Raw genomic sequence first — 20,508 nt, 5'->3', positions numbered from 1 at the left:
GGGACTACTGATATCAAAGACAGACTATCAGTCATGGATTGAGAACCTGCCCCTAAGGAAAAAGGACTCATGGACAACAGTGAGGTGACTGATGGGGGGAAGGGGTTATAAGGGTACTAAATGGTAATGGGAAAAAATACAATAAAGATTAAATTTTAAAAAAAGAGAACCTGCTCCTCAAACTGCTCTAAAGGACATATTATATAAATTATCAGCTGTAATATTAGGCTAGAATCACATCCAGGTTATAAACATGAATCCTTTCAGATAGGTGACCTTAATTGTTGTTAAGCCAAACATGGTTTGGTTACTGAGTTGTTACTGAGATACTCAAACCATTATAGGACTAGAGTAGTTACACTTTAAAAATGCACTGAGACAGCAGAACTAGTGCAGAACTAAATTAGCTGAAATTTCCAAACAGTCCCAGTAAGAAAGTCAGTTTCATGCACATATTAAATAAATGCCAGCTTTGTCTTAAGTGCTATACTTGGTACTATAATCATATACCAATAAGACGCCAATACAATAAAATTAAATTAAATACACACCTTTCTGTTGTGTTTATCTACAACAGAAAGACTATGGCAATTACCACCATCCTATTATAGATCTGAAAATCTTCTACTACGCAGGTAAGTTGCCTGCAGAGTGGTTACCACCTTGACCTATTATTCTCATAAAAGGACTAAAGCTTAATCATTTTTCAAAAAGAATTCAAACGTACATGAAAGGTAAAGTCTTAGAGAAGCCTTAAAATATTTAAAAGTTCCTAATAATCTTAGTACTACTACTTGCTAACATAATTATATTATACTTGTAGTACCCTTGATAGTTTTGAAAACATTTTTACATATTTTATTTCCCTTGATTCTTATGATAACCCTGAAAGCTAGAAATGGCAGATTTTATTATTCCAGTTTTATAGAAGGCATTGCTGAGGTTCTGTAAAATTAAGGTAAATTTCTTGAGGATACACATACATTAAGAACATCTTGATACTTAGCACACAGCCAGGTCTTCTGACTCCATAGGCATATTCTTTTTCATTTTGAAGGTGGTAAAAGTGTGATTAAAGTTGTCTTCTGTTTTATAGTCAGTTTACTTAAACATACAGTATTAGTTTTCTAATTTTAACCCATAGGTTTTTTAGAATTAGGCACATAAAAAGGGTGTTACTTATAAGAATAAAAACAATAAAGAGAAGTCATTAAGAAAGCTAATGTCTACATTGCAAACCACATTTGAATTTCTCATTAAAATAAGATTGATTTTTACATAAGTAAGTCTATAATTTTAGTAGTCAGCATAATTTTAGTCTGTAAAGAAGAGGCTGTATAAAGAAAACAAATTAGATCTTTTTTCCCCAAAATTATATGGCTTAATTATATGGTATGGATTATCAACTACTTTTCAGACTTTCTGACAGATTTAAGAATTTACTATGGAAATATAATTAATTTACTTATACCCCTTTAGTCATATTATTTCATGAATAATACAAAGCCTATCTAGAAGGAATCTAGTCACTATAATATGAAAAATAGAGACATTATTGAGGAAGATACAAGATACAAGAAATCTTGTACATAGGAAAATGATGCCTCAGTCCCCTCCAAAGTAGGCACCTTGCAACTTCACATAGTTCTCCCAATGGCCATCAGCTTCCCTGTAGCATTTTCCTTGAATCTCATCAACAGTTCAAATTCTCTCTCCGTTCAAAGGTGATTTTAGTTTTGGGAAAAGCCAGAAGTCACAGGGCACCAAATCCAGTCTGTAGAGGGGCTAAGTCATCTGGGTGATTTGATATTTCACCAAAAAACTCTGCATAATGCATGAGCTGGTGTGTTGTGATGAAGCTGCCAATCACCAGTTGCTCATAGCTGCAGCCTTCTGTATCATCTGAATAGTTTCCATGGAGAAATGTTCAAGCTTAATGCAAAATTCAATGCACATTTGTTGCTCTACTCACTCAGTCACTTTGAATGGGATAGCCACACAGTACACAGGCTCACTCAACCGTGTCTGCTGTCCCCACTGACCAGTACAGTAAAGTCATCATTGTTTATGCATGCTCATTCCAGTCCACTCTCCTTGGCTGCCAGGTTACACTGATGTCACACAAACCATTCTTACTGTATTAACAATGGTTGGACTTTTTCCAGACAGACCTCATATATGAGTAGCACATAAAATAGATTATTAAAAAATAAGACTTGAAAAATGTTGAAGAAAATTAGTAAGACCATTCAAAATATAAATGACATATTAGTAACTTGACAGGTGTGGTTCAGTGGGCTGGGTGTCATTCCTCAAACCAAAACATTGCAGGTTCGATTCCCTGTTAGGACACATGCCTGGGTTGCAGGCTTGATCCCTGGTTGTGGGTGTGTGGGAGGCAACCGATTGATGTCTTTCTCTCACAACATCAGTGTTTCTCTCCCTCTTTCTTCCTCCCTTCCCCCGTCTCTAAAAATAAATAAATACAATCTTTTTTAAAATCCTTTAAAATGTTTTTTTAAAAATGTATTGGGAAGTAAACTAGAGAAGAAAATATTATATTATCTTTCTGAAAGTGGCTGAAAAAAATGTATTTCAAATGTTTTTGATACTTTAAAGTAGCAAATACTAAATACTTATGTTAAAATGATATTAAAACTAATTCCCCAAGAAGCTTTAGAATGATATTTCTGACTCTATTGCAAATTTCAGGCCAGTGCCTCTCCCAGTCCTCTGCCATACCCAAGGTACCAAGTGCAAAGCCAGTCACATTTTTAGGATCAATGGGATAGTGTGCAAAATTGCTCTGAAAAATATAAAGTCGTATACAAGACACTATTTTTTAATTGTATTACTTATAGCCTACAAATAAGTAAGAATGTATAGGATATAAATTTTAAAATCTAAGGCTCAATACTGAGAATAACCTGGAAAAGGAAGAACTTGCCCTCTCTGATATTACAAGAGTGTCCTATTAAAAATGTGGATTGACCACGTGCATTTACCAGATTTTCCTTCTCAAACCCACTAAAATAATAGTAAAGGTAAAAAGTAATCAAAACCCTAAAAGTACAGACAGAATAAGTATACTGAAGTATACTGACAAAAGCAAATGAAAGACTTCAATAACTTTTTGAAGACAGCACATGACGTAGTAACCTAAGGAACTAATACAGAAATGCTAGTAAGAAGTGAGTCATTACTCCTTGGAATATCTGAAAGACTCACCATTTGGAAATGGAAGGAGGATTCATTGATGTTTGCATAAAGCTGGCTGGAGCCTGAGGCCCTTCCCAAATCTGTGTCACTCAATGGAGGTTGAACAGATTGAATGGGGAAAGCACTGGACTTGGCACACCAACACAGTGGAGGGCTTGGCCTGAAAACAAAATGACTAAGTGAAAGTCTAACGTCTAGCTCATTTTTGCTCACCAGTAGCAAAGCATTCACACACACCATGCATGCACACACATACACCCCCTACACCTACACTTCTCAGAAAAGACTGGAACATTCTTTTCTCTGAAAAATACTAAAAGCTCCAGAGAAAAGGAGTATGTCCTTTGGACACTCTAAACAGTGATTTTCAACCTTTTTCATCTCAGGGCATACATAAACTAATTACTAATATTCTGTTGCACACCAAAAATATATTTTCTGCCAGTCTGACAAAAAAAAATAGGTATAGTTTTTATTCATTCACAACAGATGGCTATAGTTGTGTCGGATGTTGTCATTTTCTTATTTGACTGTCTAAGGGAAAAGAGGTCAGTGCCCCTAAATAAATAGCCAGGTATTCAACGTTTAAAATTTTTTGCAGCACACAAGTTGAAATTTGCTGTTCTGAAAGGATGAATTCTTGCCCTGGACAGTGTGGCTTAATTGGTTGGAGCATTGTTCTGTAATGTCATTGCTCCAGCCAAGCATAGGTTCAACTCCTGGTCAGAGAATAAGCCTGAGTTGCAGGTTCGGTCCTGGTTGGGGTACATACGAAAGGCAACCAATCAATGTTTCTCTCTCGAATCCATGTTTCTCTCCCTCTCTCCCCCTTGGGTGAAGATAAAAAATAACAAAAATAAAATAAAAATAAATGGATGAATCCTTGCCTATTCACAGTAGAGCAAAACTCACCAGTAGAGAAGCTCACTCATACACACAAAGCTTCCAATTAGCTTTTGATAGTCTTATATTGAGACCCAAAGATCACCAAATATCTGAGGAAAGACTCCATCAAGAAAGACTCCTGAACTAAACCAACAAAAAGAAGAAATAATAGTGGAAAGGAAACAAAGACAATATAGGGAGCAAAACAAAACATAACCTTCTAACTAATATCCTCAGAGGGATAAGTAAAGACACTGCTTCTGTGTGTGGGGGGGGGGGGCAGATTATCACTTAGAAAGCAATAACAAAAGAATAAGAAAGAACCTTTGGGCAAAAAAAAATAGCATAGCTGACATTTAAAAAATTTAAATAAAAGAGTTGAAAAATTTAAAAAGAAACTTCTCAGAAAGTAGAACAATAAAAAGGGTAAGAGAATAAGAGATGATCAAGGAAGTCCAGGATTTGACTAAAGATTATTCTAAAGATTGCCTAAGGGAAGAAATAATTGAAATAACTAAAGGACACAAATCTTTATATAAAAAGATCATGAAAGTTTTAAGAGAAAAAGATCACAAACAGAGCTTTGGGAGTCCTAATAAAAGCAGATTTCTCCGACAGAAGACAAAAACCAGCCCAGAAGAGCAAAGAAAGAAGGCGCAGGATGACAGCTGCACAGAGCAAGCTGCCCGCATGCAGGCAGAAGATGAAAGAGTCTGGAAAGGAGCGCTCCAGGAAACACAACTGATATGTTTGAGCACATCACTCACAGCCACATGGCAGAAATGTTAGAACAATAAGGAAAATGGTATTCAGAAAATTAGTAAGTTATAGTAACTTCAACAAAAGTGAAGAGATAGGATGTTCAAAAAAAGGAGGAATGGTTATAGGGCACTATTGACTAGGCTGTTTCAATACTTAATAGTTCGCAGTAACATAAACATTTGATTTAATAAAAACAATAATGTAGCTATTTGGGGAAGGACATGTGGAGACCGCGGTGGAGAAGGACAGCTAAGTCCTCTTTTACCATACGGAAAGTAGGTAGGTGATGCCTTAAATTAATAAATCAAAGAGCAGCAAATAAACATTATGAAAAAGAATAGCAGAAAATAGGAAACAGAAGGCTTAAAGGTAGGTGCCACTGGAGATTGGAATTGGGACACGAATGCTTTTGTGCATTATAATCCTTTAATATACGACTTTAAAAGTCGTGTATATGTACAAATTTAATAAAATAATGATAATTTTGAAAAATCTACCTGAATATGAACCTTACTCATTAAAATAGAATGATACACCAAAACAGATAGAGCAGTGAAACAAGTGGAAAAAAGTCCACAGAGACCAAAAGAATATCAAAGAATACAGTATATGATCAAGTTATACTACAAATTACCACAAACAACAGGAATACAGTCTTTCACACTTCTGGAAGCCAGAAGTCTGAAATCAGCTGTTAGCAGGGCTGCGCTCCCTGGGAGGCTCTAAGGACATAACTCCAATCTCTGCCTCTGTATTCACTTCACCTCCTCCTCCTCCTCTGTGCATCTGTTTAATCTCCCTTTGCCTCTGTCTAAAATGAGGACACCCGAGTTGGCATTTAGGACCCTCCCAGTTAATCCAGAATAATCTTATGTCAGATCCTCACCTCAATTACACCTACAAAAACTTTACCACACAAGGGTAAACATTCACCGACTTCAGGAACTAGGACCCATTATCTTGGGGGTCACATTCAACTCACTACAACCAATGTAGGATGTCAAATCAGTAGGAAAGAACAATATTATTCTATATATATTATTGGGACAACTACCTATTTGAAAAAAATGTTTGATTCTGAGTCAATGTAAGGATGGTTCAAAATTTAAATATTAAAACCTTACATTACCATGTGAAAATATAGATGAATGATTTATAATTTGGAGTCAAGAACCTTTCTAACATGATACCATATGTGAAAATCATGTAGATAGTAGAAATTTTTAATTTATATAACAAAATTGACCATAAGCAAAATCTGAAAAGAAATAACTGGGTAAGACATGAAGAAGAACATTTAATATTTTTAAGCTAGAGAATTCATAACTATATAGTGAAAATACAAATTTACCAATTGAAAAATAAGGGCAGCCCTGGCTGGTGTGGCTCAGTGGATGAGTGCTGGCCTGTGAACTGATGGGTCACTGGTTTGATTCCCAGTCAGAGCACATGCCTGGGTTGTGGGCCAGGTCCCCAGTGGGGGGTATGCAAGAGACAACCACACACTGATGTTCTCTCTCTCTTTCTCCCTCCATCCATATCCACTCCCATCTAAAAATGAATAAAATCTTTAAAAAAAAGGACAAAAGAAGAATAGGCTGTTTATACACACAAACACTTCAAGAGTCCAGCAAATACACAAAAATGTTATTTAATCTCTTTGTAACTAAATATGTACAAATGCACAAATGAAAAAGACCACTTTCATCTGTCAGATGAGTAATGATTAAAAGTGTTAACAGCTTGTGGGAAAGATGAGGGAATGAGTGCATGTTTGCATAATTCCTTCCCCTGACCAAAATTAGAGAAGGAAACTCCTGTGCACACTGGCTACACCTGTTAGCACTACTGCCAATGAATCAATGTCAGTACAATGAAATTTGAAGCATAAAGAGGATGTCCAGTCATGACGAGGTAGTTTAGTTGGTTAGAACGTCATCCCAATATGCCAAGGCTGAAGGTTTGATCCCCAGTCAGGGCATACACAAGAATCAACCAATGAGTGCATAAATAAGTGGAACAACAAATCAACGTTTCTCTCTCTCAAAAAAAATCAATAAATTTTTTAAAAGTTAAAGAGGTCTAAATCTGATATGCATCTCCTCGAATCTCAATTTGGCAAACTGAGTGGGTCCTAACCTGGAAACATGAGTCCTTAAAGGCATAGCAGGAAAACTTATGGAAGACGTAGACAGCATTCCACTTGGTGGCTATCCCCCTGTCACAGGCTAGCAAAGAAGACTACTCAATAAGGAACTGTGATGTTTAAGGTGGGGAATGCTTCTTTTCGACTGTCCTGGTTTTCATGAGGATGGATTTTCCATAAGTATTCCCAGCCTCTTGCCCTTATTCCCTGAAGTATGAAATCTGACTGATGAGTTTACCATTTACATTTCCTGACTGGATAGAGCTAATTTATCAAAGTCTAAAACTTAGGGAATTTAATCCCTTTTTAAAAACCTCTTAATCACCACTTATGGCCTAATCAATTTGAGGCAAAAGTCTCCCATAAGTTGTCTTTTATGAAGACTCAAACTTTCCCTCGGGTGGGCAGTTCCATTTCTGAAGATTAGAACACCACTGATACCATACAACATACCTTCCAGCAGCTCTCTCGAGAATAAAGCTGATATTTTTATCACCATCTGCTTTGTTCCTCCAACTACAGCTAAATTGGCTCCAATCTCAGGAGGAAATAAAAAAGGCAATTAGTACTATATATTGGGTTCCCTAAAACCTACAGTGGCCAGATTGTTTTTTATTTTCCCTGCCAAGAGGCAAGTCATGGCTATAGAGAAACAGAAACAGCAGGCTGGGAGTCAATCTTGCACAGCCGACTAAAGTAGACTAGTAAGAGATACACGTTAGCACTGACCTGCCTCTGAAACCAATGACTAGCACATGCTGTGTGAAACTGCTCAGAGAGAGAGCATATGAAAACTGTCTCCAAGCAGCCAACTAAGGAAGAGAGATCACAATAATGTGTCCAGTCTCCTATGCCAGCCTCTAAGGCAGTTATTTAATGGCCCTGGAAGGAGGGTTTTCATGCATTTACACAACTGCATGAAAATAAAAAGGATGGGCCATAATGTGAAAAAGAAAAAAAATATAAACATTTGAAGAACTGCTTCATAAAATATCAAGGAAAACTGCTCTGAATGCTGACATATAAACACACCTCCATAAAACAGATATTTTAAAATAGCTGAATGAAGCAAAAGATATTTAAAAAGAGGAAAAAATACACAAAACTGAAACCACATTAGAAACAACTCCAAGTAGAATAGATAATTCAGAAAACCAGGTTATAACATGGATGACAAGCCTGGAAATCATTCAGAATGGAGATTATATGATAAAGGTACCTAGATTCAAACTATACAGCTAGAACAAAGATGATAGATTTGGAAGAGAAAACAACTGAGATCTAACATAGTAATTATTCTTGAACAGAGAGAGACAAACACATAAACAGCCAAAACATTCAAGGGATAAAGCTAAAACCTGAAAGGGCTCACTATGTCCCAGAAAAAATTAATAGGGAATGATTAAGACCAAGATATATTATAGAATGTTGCTGAATTTCAAGGATAAATAAAGAAGGCTATTGCCATTTAGACAGAAGAAAACAGGGCCACCTACAAGTTAAATAATTTAGGCTGGCCTCAGACATCTCCTCAGCAATGGCAACATTAGATAATTGATAAAAGTGAGTAATGTGTACGGTGCTAAGAGAAAGGGAATATTACATGAATTTTCTACTTAGCTTAAAATACAATTTTAACGGGTATAAAACTTTCTCCACTGTATGGATGTGATATAATTTATTTAACAGTCTATCATTGAGGAATGTTTAGATTGTTTTCAGAATTGTATTATTTCAAACCATGCTGCAATAAATGAACTATATGTATATTTGCAAGTATACCTATAAGATAAATTTCTGGAAGTATAATGGCTGAATCAAAAGATATATGTATTTTTAACTTTTTTCCATTGTGTTAAATGGCCTCCGTAGAGATTTCAACATGTTTTAGGCCAACCAGTAATGCAAGAAAGTGTTTGTTCACCAAAACTGACCAAACACCTGTGTTATTAAATTTTTGATATGTTAGCTTATAGATAAAAATTATTTTGGTAAAGTAATGATTTGCCATATTTCATCAATTGAAGCACCATCATTTGAAGGGGCATCATTATTTTATACATCTCTATATAAGAGCTACAAAGTCAACCATTGTTTTTAAATCATAAACTGTCAGATACATAAAAGTTCAGGTATCAGAACTGATTTCAGAGATGTGAAACTATGAACAGGTGCTTCTTAGGATCAATCAAATATGGTATTTGAGTACAACTGAGTACTTAGAAAGGTTTTTTAAGATATGCAGTAATCAGCCCTGGCTCAGTGAATTGAGTACCAGCCTGTGAACCAAAGGGTCACTGATTCACTTCCCAGTCAGGGCACATGGCCTGGGTGCCCTGGGGGGCCAGGTCCCCAGTAGGGGGCACGTGAGAGACAAGTGGTTAATGCATTAGTGTTCTGGTCCCCTTCTTTCTCCCTCTCAAATAAATAAATAAAATCTCTTCCCCAAGGGTAACTGGAACATTCACCAAAATAGACCATAAGCTAGACAGAAAAAAATCAATAAATATAAATGTACTGAAATAATATAGAGTATGTTCTATGACAATGACATCAGTAATTTAGAAATCAATAATAATGCTGTATCTAGGAAATTCCCAAATGTTTGGAAATAAAATAACACATCTAAATAAATAATGGAGCAAAGAAATTACAGAGAAATTTTAAAATATTTTAAACTAAATGATAATGAAAACACTCAACTTTGTAGGGTGCAACTAAAGCATGCTTAGAAGAAAACTTATAGCTTTACAATGCCTATATGAAAGGAAAAAGATATAAAATCAATTATTTATACTTCTAACTTAAGAAGTGATAAAATTAGACCCACAGTAGAATAAATAAAATAAAAACTAAGTGTAGCAATCAGTGAAATGTTAGAAAACAGGCAAAAAAGAGAGAAAATCAATTGTCAAAAGTTGGTTTATTAAAAAATAATAAATGATAAGCTTCCAGCAAGACTGATCAAGCAAAACAGAAAGAAAAATATGAATAAGCAATATCAGGTGGGAAGAAAGAGAATGGTAATGGTAGAAAAAGAACTTCACCTTTATTAGAAATGTTTTATTTCTTTATTCAAAAAATACTTGAAAAAATATGACAGTGTTAGCAACAGTTAATGTTGCTACTATAAATATGTGTACTGTAGTAATTTAGTCTTTGTTTTAAAATAATAACAATAATGATAATTGCCCTGACTGGGGTGGCTCAGTAGATTGAATGATGGTCTGTGAACAAAAGTGTCACTGTTTCCATCCCCAGTGAGGGCATATGGACTGTGGGCCAGGTCCTCCGTTGGGGCTGTGTGAGAGGCAACCACACACTGATGTTTCACTCCCTTTCTCCTTCCCTTCCTCTCTCTCTAAAAATAAATAAATAAAATATTTTAAAAATAAAAATAAAATAATGACAATAATGATAATAACAAATTATATAGAAAGTGACTAACTTTTAATGGTTAATATTGGATCCAAGCAGAAGTTTGAAAAGTATGACTTCAGAAAAAAGGAAAAACTTAAGGGTTGAATGAAAAACTGACAAAATAGACAAATGCAAGAAGGGAATAAGGATATTATTAAATAACAAAAGCCACTTCCCATGAGGAAATATTTACAGTGATACATATTTAAAAGTCACACATCTCAACTGTTATTTTTAGAGAATATAAAAAGATAAAATTTTAAAGAGCTACAGTGAGTACTAAAAAAGGTAAACTATAAAAATAAATTTTAGATATAAGATGTATCACAAAATGAAATCACAAGTTTGACAGTATAGTAGAACAAAACAATACATTACCTTTTTATATCTGATATTTAATATTTTGTCCTAGTCCAGCCATTCGTATAAATACTATTTTATTGTTTTATAATAAATGTAACAAAAACATGGCTTTCTGAGGCAGTGAAAGACAAATACCATGATCTCACCTTTAACAGGAACCTAATCAACAAAACAAACAAACAAGCAAAATATAACCAAAGATACTGAAATTGAGAACAGGCTGACAGTCACCAGAGGGGAGAGGGGAGGGAATTTCAGGGGAAAGGGTTTGCAGGAACAATTATAAAGGACACATTGGAAAATAACAAGGGTGGGGAGGAAACAGGAGGGAGGTGGGGAGGGCTGGAAAGGTGGGGAGGGCTGGGGGGGGCTGGGATGGGGGTAAAAGGCAGAAAACTGTACCTGAACAACAATTAAATTTTTTTTAAAATGCTGTTAAAAAGAACCCGAAAAACGTGGCTTTCTAGTTTTTCCATCAGCCTGTTTTCAGCTTTTGCACTTTGGACTGGTTGATCTCTGAGCACTCATCCAACTCTAAAATTATGATGATTGTCTGGAAATTATAATTACTTGTAATGAGACCAATATCTTGCATATAATTATTTCAATGGCTAGATGAGCACTAATTTTGCACTATTAAATACATACAGAAATTTCAGAGAATACTGGGTATGTTAGGCACAGACAACATATATAAAAGGATTAAAAATTTGTCAAATAAAATATTATATAATATTAGATGATTATTTAGCCAACAAATGCATAATTAAGTCCTACTAAAGCCTGAGGCACTTGTGGCTACTCCATAATATTCATGTGAAGATGACTAAAGTAATATCATCTTACGGTACATTGTCTGAATCAGAACCAAATGAGGAAACCAAAACCAGGGTTAAGCGTTATCTTCCAAATAACTTATTTCACAGGGACCTACAGTTTATAATAGTTTTTCTGCTCTGTGCATCATGATCATCTACTACATGAAAAATAATCCCACCCCTTCTCTTGGCAAACCCACAGTATCACTGATTGGTTGCCAGGGTGGATTTTCCCCCTCCCCCAACCCCATCCCCCCACCTTTCTCGGGAGGCAGGCATCTGATCCATGACATCATTTGGGCACCTGTTCAGACGATCAGTGTTTCCACAGGCGGATCCGCGCGTGCGGCTGGGTTCAAGGCCCCAGCTCCAGTATTGCGCGTGGAAACCCCACCGGAGCTCGTGCATTTCGCTGTTCGCCGTAAACCGTAAATTTACTTATGTTTTGTTTTTACCCACCGCTGGACACTTAGTTTCTAAAGAAGACATTCCCATTTCAAAATAATGACATAAGAATAACCACACCAAAAGGAGGTCAGCAGGAAGGCACCTAAAGGCTGTACGCACTGGCCTCTAAGGGAAGGATCTTGACTTCGAGGGAAATCACTGAAACCAGCCTCAGCCCGCGCGCCAGTGCAGGTGGGCACTGCTTTCGTCCTGGGAGGACCCTGCCACAGCTCTGCCCAGAGGATCTCGGATAAGGCGGGAGCGCTGCAGGGGCCAGGGACCCAGTGTGTGCGTGAGGCCCCTCCCGCTGCTTCTCCACCACGGGCATCACCATGGAAACCATGGGTTTGGCCGCTGGCCCCAGGCAGCTGTGGAGGATGCTTTCCGAGGGCCCGCAGGGGGTGAGGTGAGGCGGCCGGGAAGCCAGAGACACTCACCTCAAAGACGCCGTAGCCTGAATTGGCTGGTCCACAGCCCCTGGGGTAGCACCCTGCCGCGGAGTTCGTCTCAGCACCCGTTCCGCTGCCGCCCACGAGCCAGGCGCCACCACCTGCGCGCTCCTGCAGCCCCGGCCCCTCCACCCGGGTGCGCGGAGGTGTCGGCCCGGGGGCGCAGGAGGCGGGAGATTCAAACCCAGCAGCCTGGCGCCCCGGTGCGGCTGTCCTTGTCCACTGCCACCTCGCCCTCCGCTAACTCACAGGGCCCTGCCTCTCAGTCCGTCCTTCGCCCGTTGAACAAACTCTGGACCCTCTCTGTTCCTCCTTTCCGAGCTCCTCCTAATGAAGTGAAAGGAATGAAATGTAAGCTGAGCCCTGGACCTTCCCGAATCCTCCGGAGCTTCTCAGTCCCGGTGCCAGGACGCAGGAAATGCTCACGTGCTATATTTTACTCTTGTTTTGAACGTTCAAAGAAGATTAAGTTAAAAACTGTTAATAACTGACCTTGAATGCACATAATTTATTACCATATATGAGGCTTCAAGAGCAAAAGGTAAAGTTTGAGCCTAAAAACCTCAGGAAAAAAAAATGGAAATAAGGCAAAAGAAGAACACATTACTGGTGGAAAACAATTAAATTTCATACTGCTTTATTTTTAATCTTATGTTTTTAGGATTTCTTTATTGTTAGACTATTACTGTTGTCCGAATTTTTCCCCCTTTGGCCACCTCCGCCCAGCCTGCCCACTCAGTCCCCACACGGTGTCCATGGCGGAGGACCACTGGGCCGTTCACAGGTGCTCTGTGACTAGTCCCTTCTCCTCCTTTCCACCGTTATCCCTCTCGCCTCCCTTCTGGCTGACAGTCTGTTCCATGTTTCCTGTCTCTGGTTCTATTTTGCTCCTTAGTTTATTTTGTTCATTAGGTACCTCTTATAAGTGAGATCGTATTGTCTTTTTCTTTCACCCCCCTGACTTATTTCACTCCACATGATATTCTCCAGATCCACCCATGCTGTCGCAAAGGGTAGGAGCTCCTTCTTTCTTTCCGCTGCATAGAATTCCATTGTGTAAATGGACCACAATTTTTTTATCCATTCATTTACTGATAAGCACCTAGGTTGCTTCCAGCACTTGGCTATTGTAAATAGCACTGCGATGAATGTAGAGGTGCATAGGTTCTTTTGGATTGGTGTTTCAGGGTTCTTAGGGTATAATCTCAGCTGTGAAATTGCTGGGTCAAAAGGCAGATCCATTTTTAGTTTTGAGTTCCATACTTTTTTCCACAGTGGCTGCACTAGCCTGCATTCTCGCCAACAGTGCACTAGGGTTCCCTTTTCTCCACATCCTAACCAGCATGTGTTGTTTGTTGATTTATTGATGATGGCCATTTTGACAAATGTGAAGTGATATCGCATTGTGGTTTTCATTTGCTTCTCTCTGATAGCTAGTGATGTTGAGTATCTTTTCATATGCCTATGGGCTCTCTGTATGTCCTCCTTGGAGAAGTATCTATTCAGGTCCTTTGCCCATTTTTTAATTGGATTGTCTGTCTTCCTGGTGTTGAGTCGCATGGGTTCTTTATATATTTTGGAGATTAAACCCTTGTCTGAAGTATCTTTGGCAAATATGCTGTCCCATACAGTCAGTTCCCTCTTCATTTTAATGATGGTTTCTTTAGTTATGCAGATGATTTTTAATTTGATGTAGTCCCATTTGTTTATTTTTTCCTTTATTTCCCTAGCCCTAGGAGATAAAATATCAGCAAAAATATTGCTACGTGGGATGTCTAAAATTTTACTGCCTATGTTTTCTGCTCAGATTTTTATGGTATCAACTTATATTTAAGTCTTTTATCCATTTTTAGTTTATTCTGGTGTATGGTATACGTTGGTGGTCTAGTTTCACTTTTTTGCATGTACCAGTCCAGTTCTCCTAACACCATTTATTCAAGAGACTATTTTTACTCCATTGTATGTTTGTGACCCCTTTGTTGAATATTAACTGACCATTGAGGCATGGGTTTAGTTCTGGGCTCTCAATTCTGTTCCATTGATCTTTGTGCCTGTTCTTATGCCAGTACCAGACTGTTTTGATTACAGTGGCCTTGTAGTATCTTTTTTGTTTGTTTGTTTTTAATCAAGTATTGTGATCCCTCCAACTTTGCTCTTCCTTCTCAAGATTGCTGTGGCTATTTGGGGTCTTTTTTGATTCCATATAAATATTTGGAGTATTTTTAAAGGTTTTATTTATTTATTTTTAGAGAGGGGAAGGGAGGGAGAAAGAGAGGGAGAGAAACATCAATGTGTGGTTGCCTCTGGCATGCCCACCACTGGGAACCTGGCCAGCAATCCAGGCATGCGCCCTGACCAGGAATCAAACCTCAACTCTTTGGTTCACAGTCCAGTGCTCAATCCACTGAACCTCTCTAGCCAGGGCTGGAGTATTGATTTTAGATCTGTGAAATATGCCAGTGGCATTTTAATAGGGATTGCATTGAATCTATGGATTGCTTTGGGGAGTATGGGCATTTTAATGATGTTAATTCTTCCAGTCCATAAACAGAGTATATATGCTTCCTTTTATTTGTATCTTCCTCAATTTCTCTCTTCAGTCCGCTATAGTTTTCTGAGTATAGGTCTTTTACTTCATTGGTTAAATTTATTCCTAGGTAATTTATTTTTCTTATTGCTATAGTAAATGGGATTTTTTTCTGTAGTTTCTCTTTCTGATAGTTCATTGGCATACAAAAACGCCATCTATTTCTGAATATTAACTTTGTATCCTGCTACTTTGACAAATTCACCTATTAGGTTGAGTAGTTTTTTTGGTGGAGAGTATAGGGTTTTCTATATACAGTATCATGTTGTCTGCAAACAGTGACAGTTTTACTTCTTCCTCCCAAATTTGAATGTCTTTTATTTCCTTTTCTTGTCTGATGGCTGTGGCTAGAATTTCCAGTACTATGTTGAATAAAAATGGTGAGAATAGACACCCTTGTCTTGTTCTTGATCTCAAGGGAAAAGCTTTTAGTTTTTGCCTATTGAGTATGATGATGGCAATAGGTTTCTCATATATGGCCCTTATGATGTTGAGGTATGCTCCCTCTATTCCCACTTTGCTAATTGTTATCATAAATGGGGCTTGGATTTTATGAAATGCTTTTTCAGTATCTATTGGTATGATCATGTGTTTTTTGTCCTTCATTTTGTATATGTGGTGTATAACACATAGTGCTTTCTTTTTAAAATGGCCAAAAAAGCCCTGGCTAGTGTAGCTCAGTGGATTGAGCATGGGCTGTGAACCAAAGCATCACAGGTTCGATTCCCAGTCAGGGCACATGCCTGGGTTGCAGGCCATGGCCCGCAGCAACCGCACATTGATGTTTCTTTCTCTTTCTTTCTCCCTCCTTTCCCTCTCTAAAAATAAATAAATAAAATCTTTTTAAAAATAAAAATAAAATTACCAAAAAAATATCAGCTGTCCTAAAACTTTACAATATGAATTAATTACAACTATGACACATAGGCTAGCAAGGGAATAAAGCTTGCGTAACTGCAGTCTGTAAAATCATGAAAGACAAGATGGGTGTCATTTAGAATATTATTACAAAGCATTTACCTTAAAAACCTGAAAAACCTGTTTTAGAGTAGGAAATGTTTAGGCTATTTATACCACAGAATTATTTGGGCTGAAAAGATTAAAATGTCTTTAGATTAGGAATTCTTACCCTGAGATATATGGGATTTCAAGGAGTGGGTAGATAATTGAATATTCAAAATTTTAGTTTTTGCTTTTTAAAGAATCCATAGCTTCCCTCAGATTCTCCTTAAAAAGGTAAGAATTTTTATTTGGCAAGTATGATGATTGTTGTTCTTCCTCAGATCTTTCCTGACTTATTCCTGCTAAATCTGGCCTCCCTCCTAAGGGCAGCTCCCTCCTCTCAACAGCTGTCCTGCACTGTAATTATTAACCTGTCTGTGTTCCGATTAGAGGCTGAGTACCTCCAAAGTGAAAATTGTATGTATTTCTGTAGCCTTATCTAACCCAGTGACTAATACATACTAGGTTGGGAATGAATGTTTATTCAATCAATAAATGAACAGAAACAAAGATAGTAATTGACAACTGAAGGAGACAGTGTAAAATATCGAAGGAGAACTGAACGTTTTTCTCCCTAAAGAAAAAATGATGAGCAAAATGACTTTGAAAATTTTACCACACACTGGTAGCAAGTTCCTTAGGATATTTTAGAAAATGCTTAGTCCAACAGGATGAAGTTTAACTCAAGAGGATATTAAACAAATAGCTTCTTCAGCTCAATCTGAAGCTGAGAAAGGCCCGGAAAGGAACACCAGGAAGTAAGAGTAGTGACTCTGGGCCAGGTCTGTTAGTTTTGTTCAGCTAACTGGGAAAATTACCAAAAGATACACAATGTTTCCAAATGCTATAAAATGTAGCATTTACACACAATCCCTTTTCCTCCCTTGTGAAATTGGAAAAGTCTGTATTCATGCTGCCTGTCACTACCAGTACAAAAAAACAGAGACAGGGATTGAATTTTTATGAGTGCTTTATTCAGATGGCTGGCAATCTGAAAGGGTTATGTGTGTGAACAGACCATCTTCCCTTGAGCTTTTAGAAGCTCATATTTTTATATGAGCTCATAAATTTATATGAGGAAATATGGGAATTTGGGAGGAAGAAATTCCTAAGGGGAGCACATATGTGCAGACACGTTGTTTCTCTTGGCAGGACAGCTGACAGGGGAGTCACATAGCTTCTTCCCAAAGTAGTTCGCTTTCTAGTGTTACCTGCGTTTGCATTAGCATTCCTTTCTTCCCAGGACACCTGTGGTTTATGGCCAGGGAGGCTATGTATTTTCTGGTTAAGGAGCAGAAGTATAAACCATTTGCTCTCCAGTGTCCTTGGTTAAAGGAGATGAGGTCTTGCAATTCACCAGCTGGCTGTAGGTTGCTCAAACTGGTAGGCCTTGTTTGATATTATTGTCTGAGTTTCCCTTTCCACTAGCCCAGGAAATTTCCTAGCTCTTACTATCCTGTCTAAGCAGATCACTAAGAAAAGTGTGCAAGTTGGGACACAGTATAGGGATGGTTTCAGGAAATAAGGTGGAGCCACTGACACTTCTCCTGGGTAGGAATCAAATCTTCTTCCTCGTGGTATTTGATAAATTTTGGATTGATAAGGAAATATTTAAATAGCTGGTACTACTAGTCCCTTATCATATGAGGCAGCCAGAATAGTTAAAATTTAGTGTTTCATAAAAAACCTATTTTAGAAAACAAAAGTATTTAATACCACATAAGTACTTTTATGTGGATTTAATTTTATTTAGAAGTATAAACATTTATAGAACTGTTACTTAATTTTCTATCAACATAGTAACAGATTTATCCTACTAAAAAGTGTTTTCCTTCATTATAGCTTTCTATATGGTAGCTAGAAAAGAAGACCACTAGATGGCTTGGAATGTGGGGCTCCACAAAGGATGTTAGGACTCAACCTGGAGTCCTAATGTCCTTAGGGAGCAATGATCTTTACTTTTATTTTTGTACTATCAAGCAAACCTTTGATTAACTGCCCAGTAAAACCTCAATTGATATTATAAAACATATTAAGAATTCTACTCTTTTGCACTGTTTTACTTTTATAAGGATTAGGGGGTCTACTGAATCCAATGTCATGGAGATAGTTGCATTTCCTCAGGATGTTCTGCTTTGTTTGCAATCTGTTTGATTTTATCAAGGAAGTCAGAAGTAATGGGTCAGTGGCAGTCCTGTTGTGCATGCATGCATATAGGTTATGCATGGAGGGTTACCTTCCCAGATGCCCTCATTAGTAGTTACTTATATATGGCAAGCTAAACATGCTCTCTGTCCCATACTTCAGTTTTGTTTATTCAAGTAGGGCTAGATTAGGGACTGTGTTATTAAAATGAATTTTTAATGTGAAATGTTACAGATATATTTAAAAAAGTATTTCCACCCCCTGAAACAACCATTGAACTTAACATGGTATTATTAAGCCTCAGGCATGTTCTTTATACTTTTACTAACTATATATAGAATTATTTGACATGTTTCTAAATTTTCTGTCAGTATCTGTAGTCTTTATTGCTTAGAAGCAAGTCTCCCTGTCTCCTTCACTAATTGTATACTTTCACACTAGGTATTTAACCTGTCCGGGTTGTGGTTTCCTTTCATAACACGAACAACACAGTTCAAATGAAAATACAGAAATGGATCTTTAAAGTATACATTTATACATTACACTAATACATTTAGTGATAAATGTATTTTTACTAAAGCTAATTGTAAAGGCAAACACTTGGAAGGCTGAACATAACATTATGGTAATTTGGTACCAGTAAATGCCACTTTAACTTATATATACAACTTTTCTTTCATGCAGGTGAAGACATTTGCACACCTATTCTTTGCATTTATAAAAACAATTGTTCTTTTCATGACTTTCAGAATTGGCAAAATACATACTAGTTGCATTCTAGTTGCTTCAGGAACTCTAGACTCAGATAAATGCAAATTCAAATCCTGACTGTTTGATGGCTGCATGAAGTCAGCTCAAATAACTTGTTATGGGGGGATAGTTTTTTGCCATCTTTATTAATACTGCCAAAAAATAATTTATGTCCTCAAAGTTGCAAATCAGTAAAACTAATACTGTAACAAAACCAATCTAATTCCATTAAACAAACAAACAAACAAAAAAGCTTAAAACAAATATTTTCCCCTTACCAGAGGATATGCTTATTGAGTTTAGAGAGAGGGGAAGGGAGGGAGAAAGGGAGAGAATCATTGATGTGAAAGAGAAACATCATTCAGTTGCCTCTTGTATGTGCCCCAACTGGGGATGGTGCCCACAAGCTAAGCATGTGCCCTGACCAGGAACAGAACCATGACTTTTCAGTTTATGGGATGAGTTTCCAACCAACTGAGCCACACTGGCCAGGGCAAAATACCTTTTCTAAGGTATTTTGGTTTATATAACAAAATAATAATTAACATTGTTTATACATCTGATACTAGAAGTCAATTATAGTAAAAAAAAAGTCAGTATTTTTTTCTATTTTTTAAATTTCGATCATTGTTCAAGTACAGTTTTCTCCCTTTTACTCCCATTCCATCCCACCCACTCAACCCTCTCCACTTCCCTCCCATTGTCACCCTCCCCCTAGTTTTTGTCCATGTATCCTTTAAATTTGTTCCTGTAAACCCTTCCCATTCTCCACTGAAATTCCCTCTTCTCCCTCCTCTGGTCACTGTCAGCCTGTCCTCTATTTCAGTGTCTTTGGTTATATTTTGCTTGTTTCTTTTTTTTGTTGTTTAGGTTCCTGTTAAAGGTGAGATCATATGCCTGGCTTACTTCACTTAGCATAATGCTTTCCAGCTCCATCCAAGCTGTTGCAAAGGGTAGGAGCTCCTTCTTTCTTTCTGCTGCATAGAATTCCATTATGTAAATGTACCATAGTTTTTTGATCCATTCATTTATTGATGGGCATCTAGGTTGCTTCCAGCACTTGACTATTGTAAATTGTGCTGCTATGAACATCGGGGTGCAAAGGTTCTTTTGTATTGGTGTTTTAGTGTTTTTAGGATATAATCCCAGCAGTGGAATTGCAGGGTCAAAAGGCAGATCCATTTTTAGTTTTCTGATGAAGTTCCATACTGCTTTCCATAGTGGTTGTACCAGTCTGTAGTCCCACCAACAGTGCACTAGGGTCCCCTTTTCTCCACAACCTCTCCAACACTTGTTTGTTGCTTTGTTTATGATGGCCATTCTGACTGGTGTGAAGTGGTATCTCATTGTGGTTTTAATCTGCATCTCTCTGATAGCTAGCAATATTGAACATCGTTTCATGTGTCTTTGGATTTTCTGTATGTCCTCCTTGGAGAAGTGTCTGTTCAAGTCCTTTGCCCATTTTTTAATTGGGTTGCTTGTCTTCTTAGAGTGTAGTTGTGTAAGTTCTTTATA

At 37.4% G+C, this 20,508-nt stretch overlaps 1 protein-coding gene across 2 annotated transcripts in view; it reads right to left on the bottom strand.

Annotated features, from left to right (window-relative positions):
- The window catches only part of ICA1L (islet cell autoantigen 1 like), a 38,646-nt gene extending 35,232 nt beyond the window's left edge, over positions 1 to 3,414 (bottom strand). Inside the window, exon 1 of one of the 2 annotated variants that reach the window (XM_028510023.2) lies at positions 3,229 to 3,414. In XM_028510023.2, the coding sequence (XP_028365824.1) occupies positions 3,229 to 3,266 (38 nt within the window). In that variant the 5' untranslated portion in view covers positions 3,267 to 3,414. The remainder of the gene's footprint in view (positions 1 to 3,228) is intronic. The other variant, XM_028510021.2, reaches the window with a different exon arrangement.
- Positions 3,415 to 20,508: the final 17,094 nt, after the last annotated feature.

This window comes from Phyllostomus discolor, chromosome 4 (assembly GCF_004126475.2).
Source record: "Phyllostomus discolor isolate MPI-MPIP mPhyDis1 chromosome 4, mPhyDis1.pri.v3, whole genome shotgun sequence".
Classification (NCBI taxonomy): domain Eukaryota; kingdom Metazoa; phylum Chordata; class Mammalia; order Chiroptera; family Phyllostomidae; genus Phyllostomus; species Phyllostomus discolor.
The sequence above is the reverse complement of the archived record's forward strand: the minus strand, read 5'-3'. Positions and strand labels throughout refer to the sequence as shown.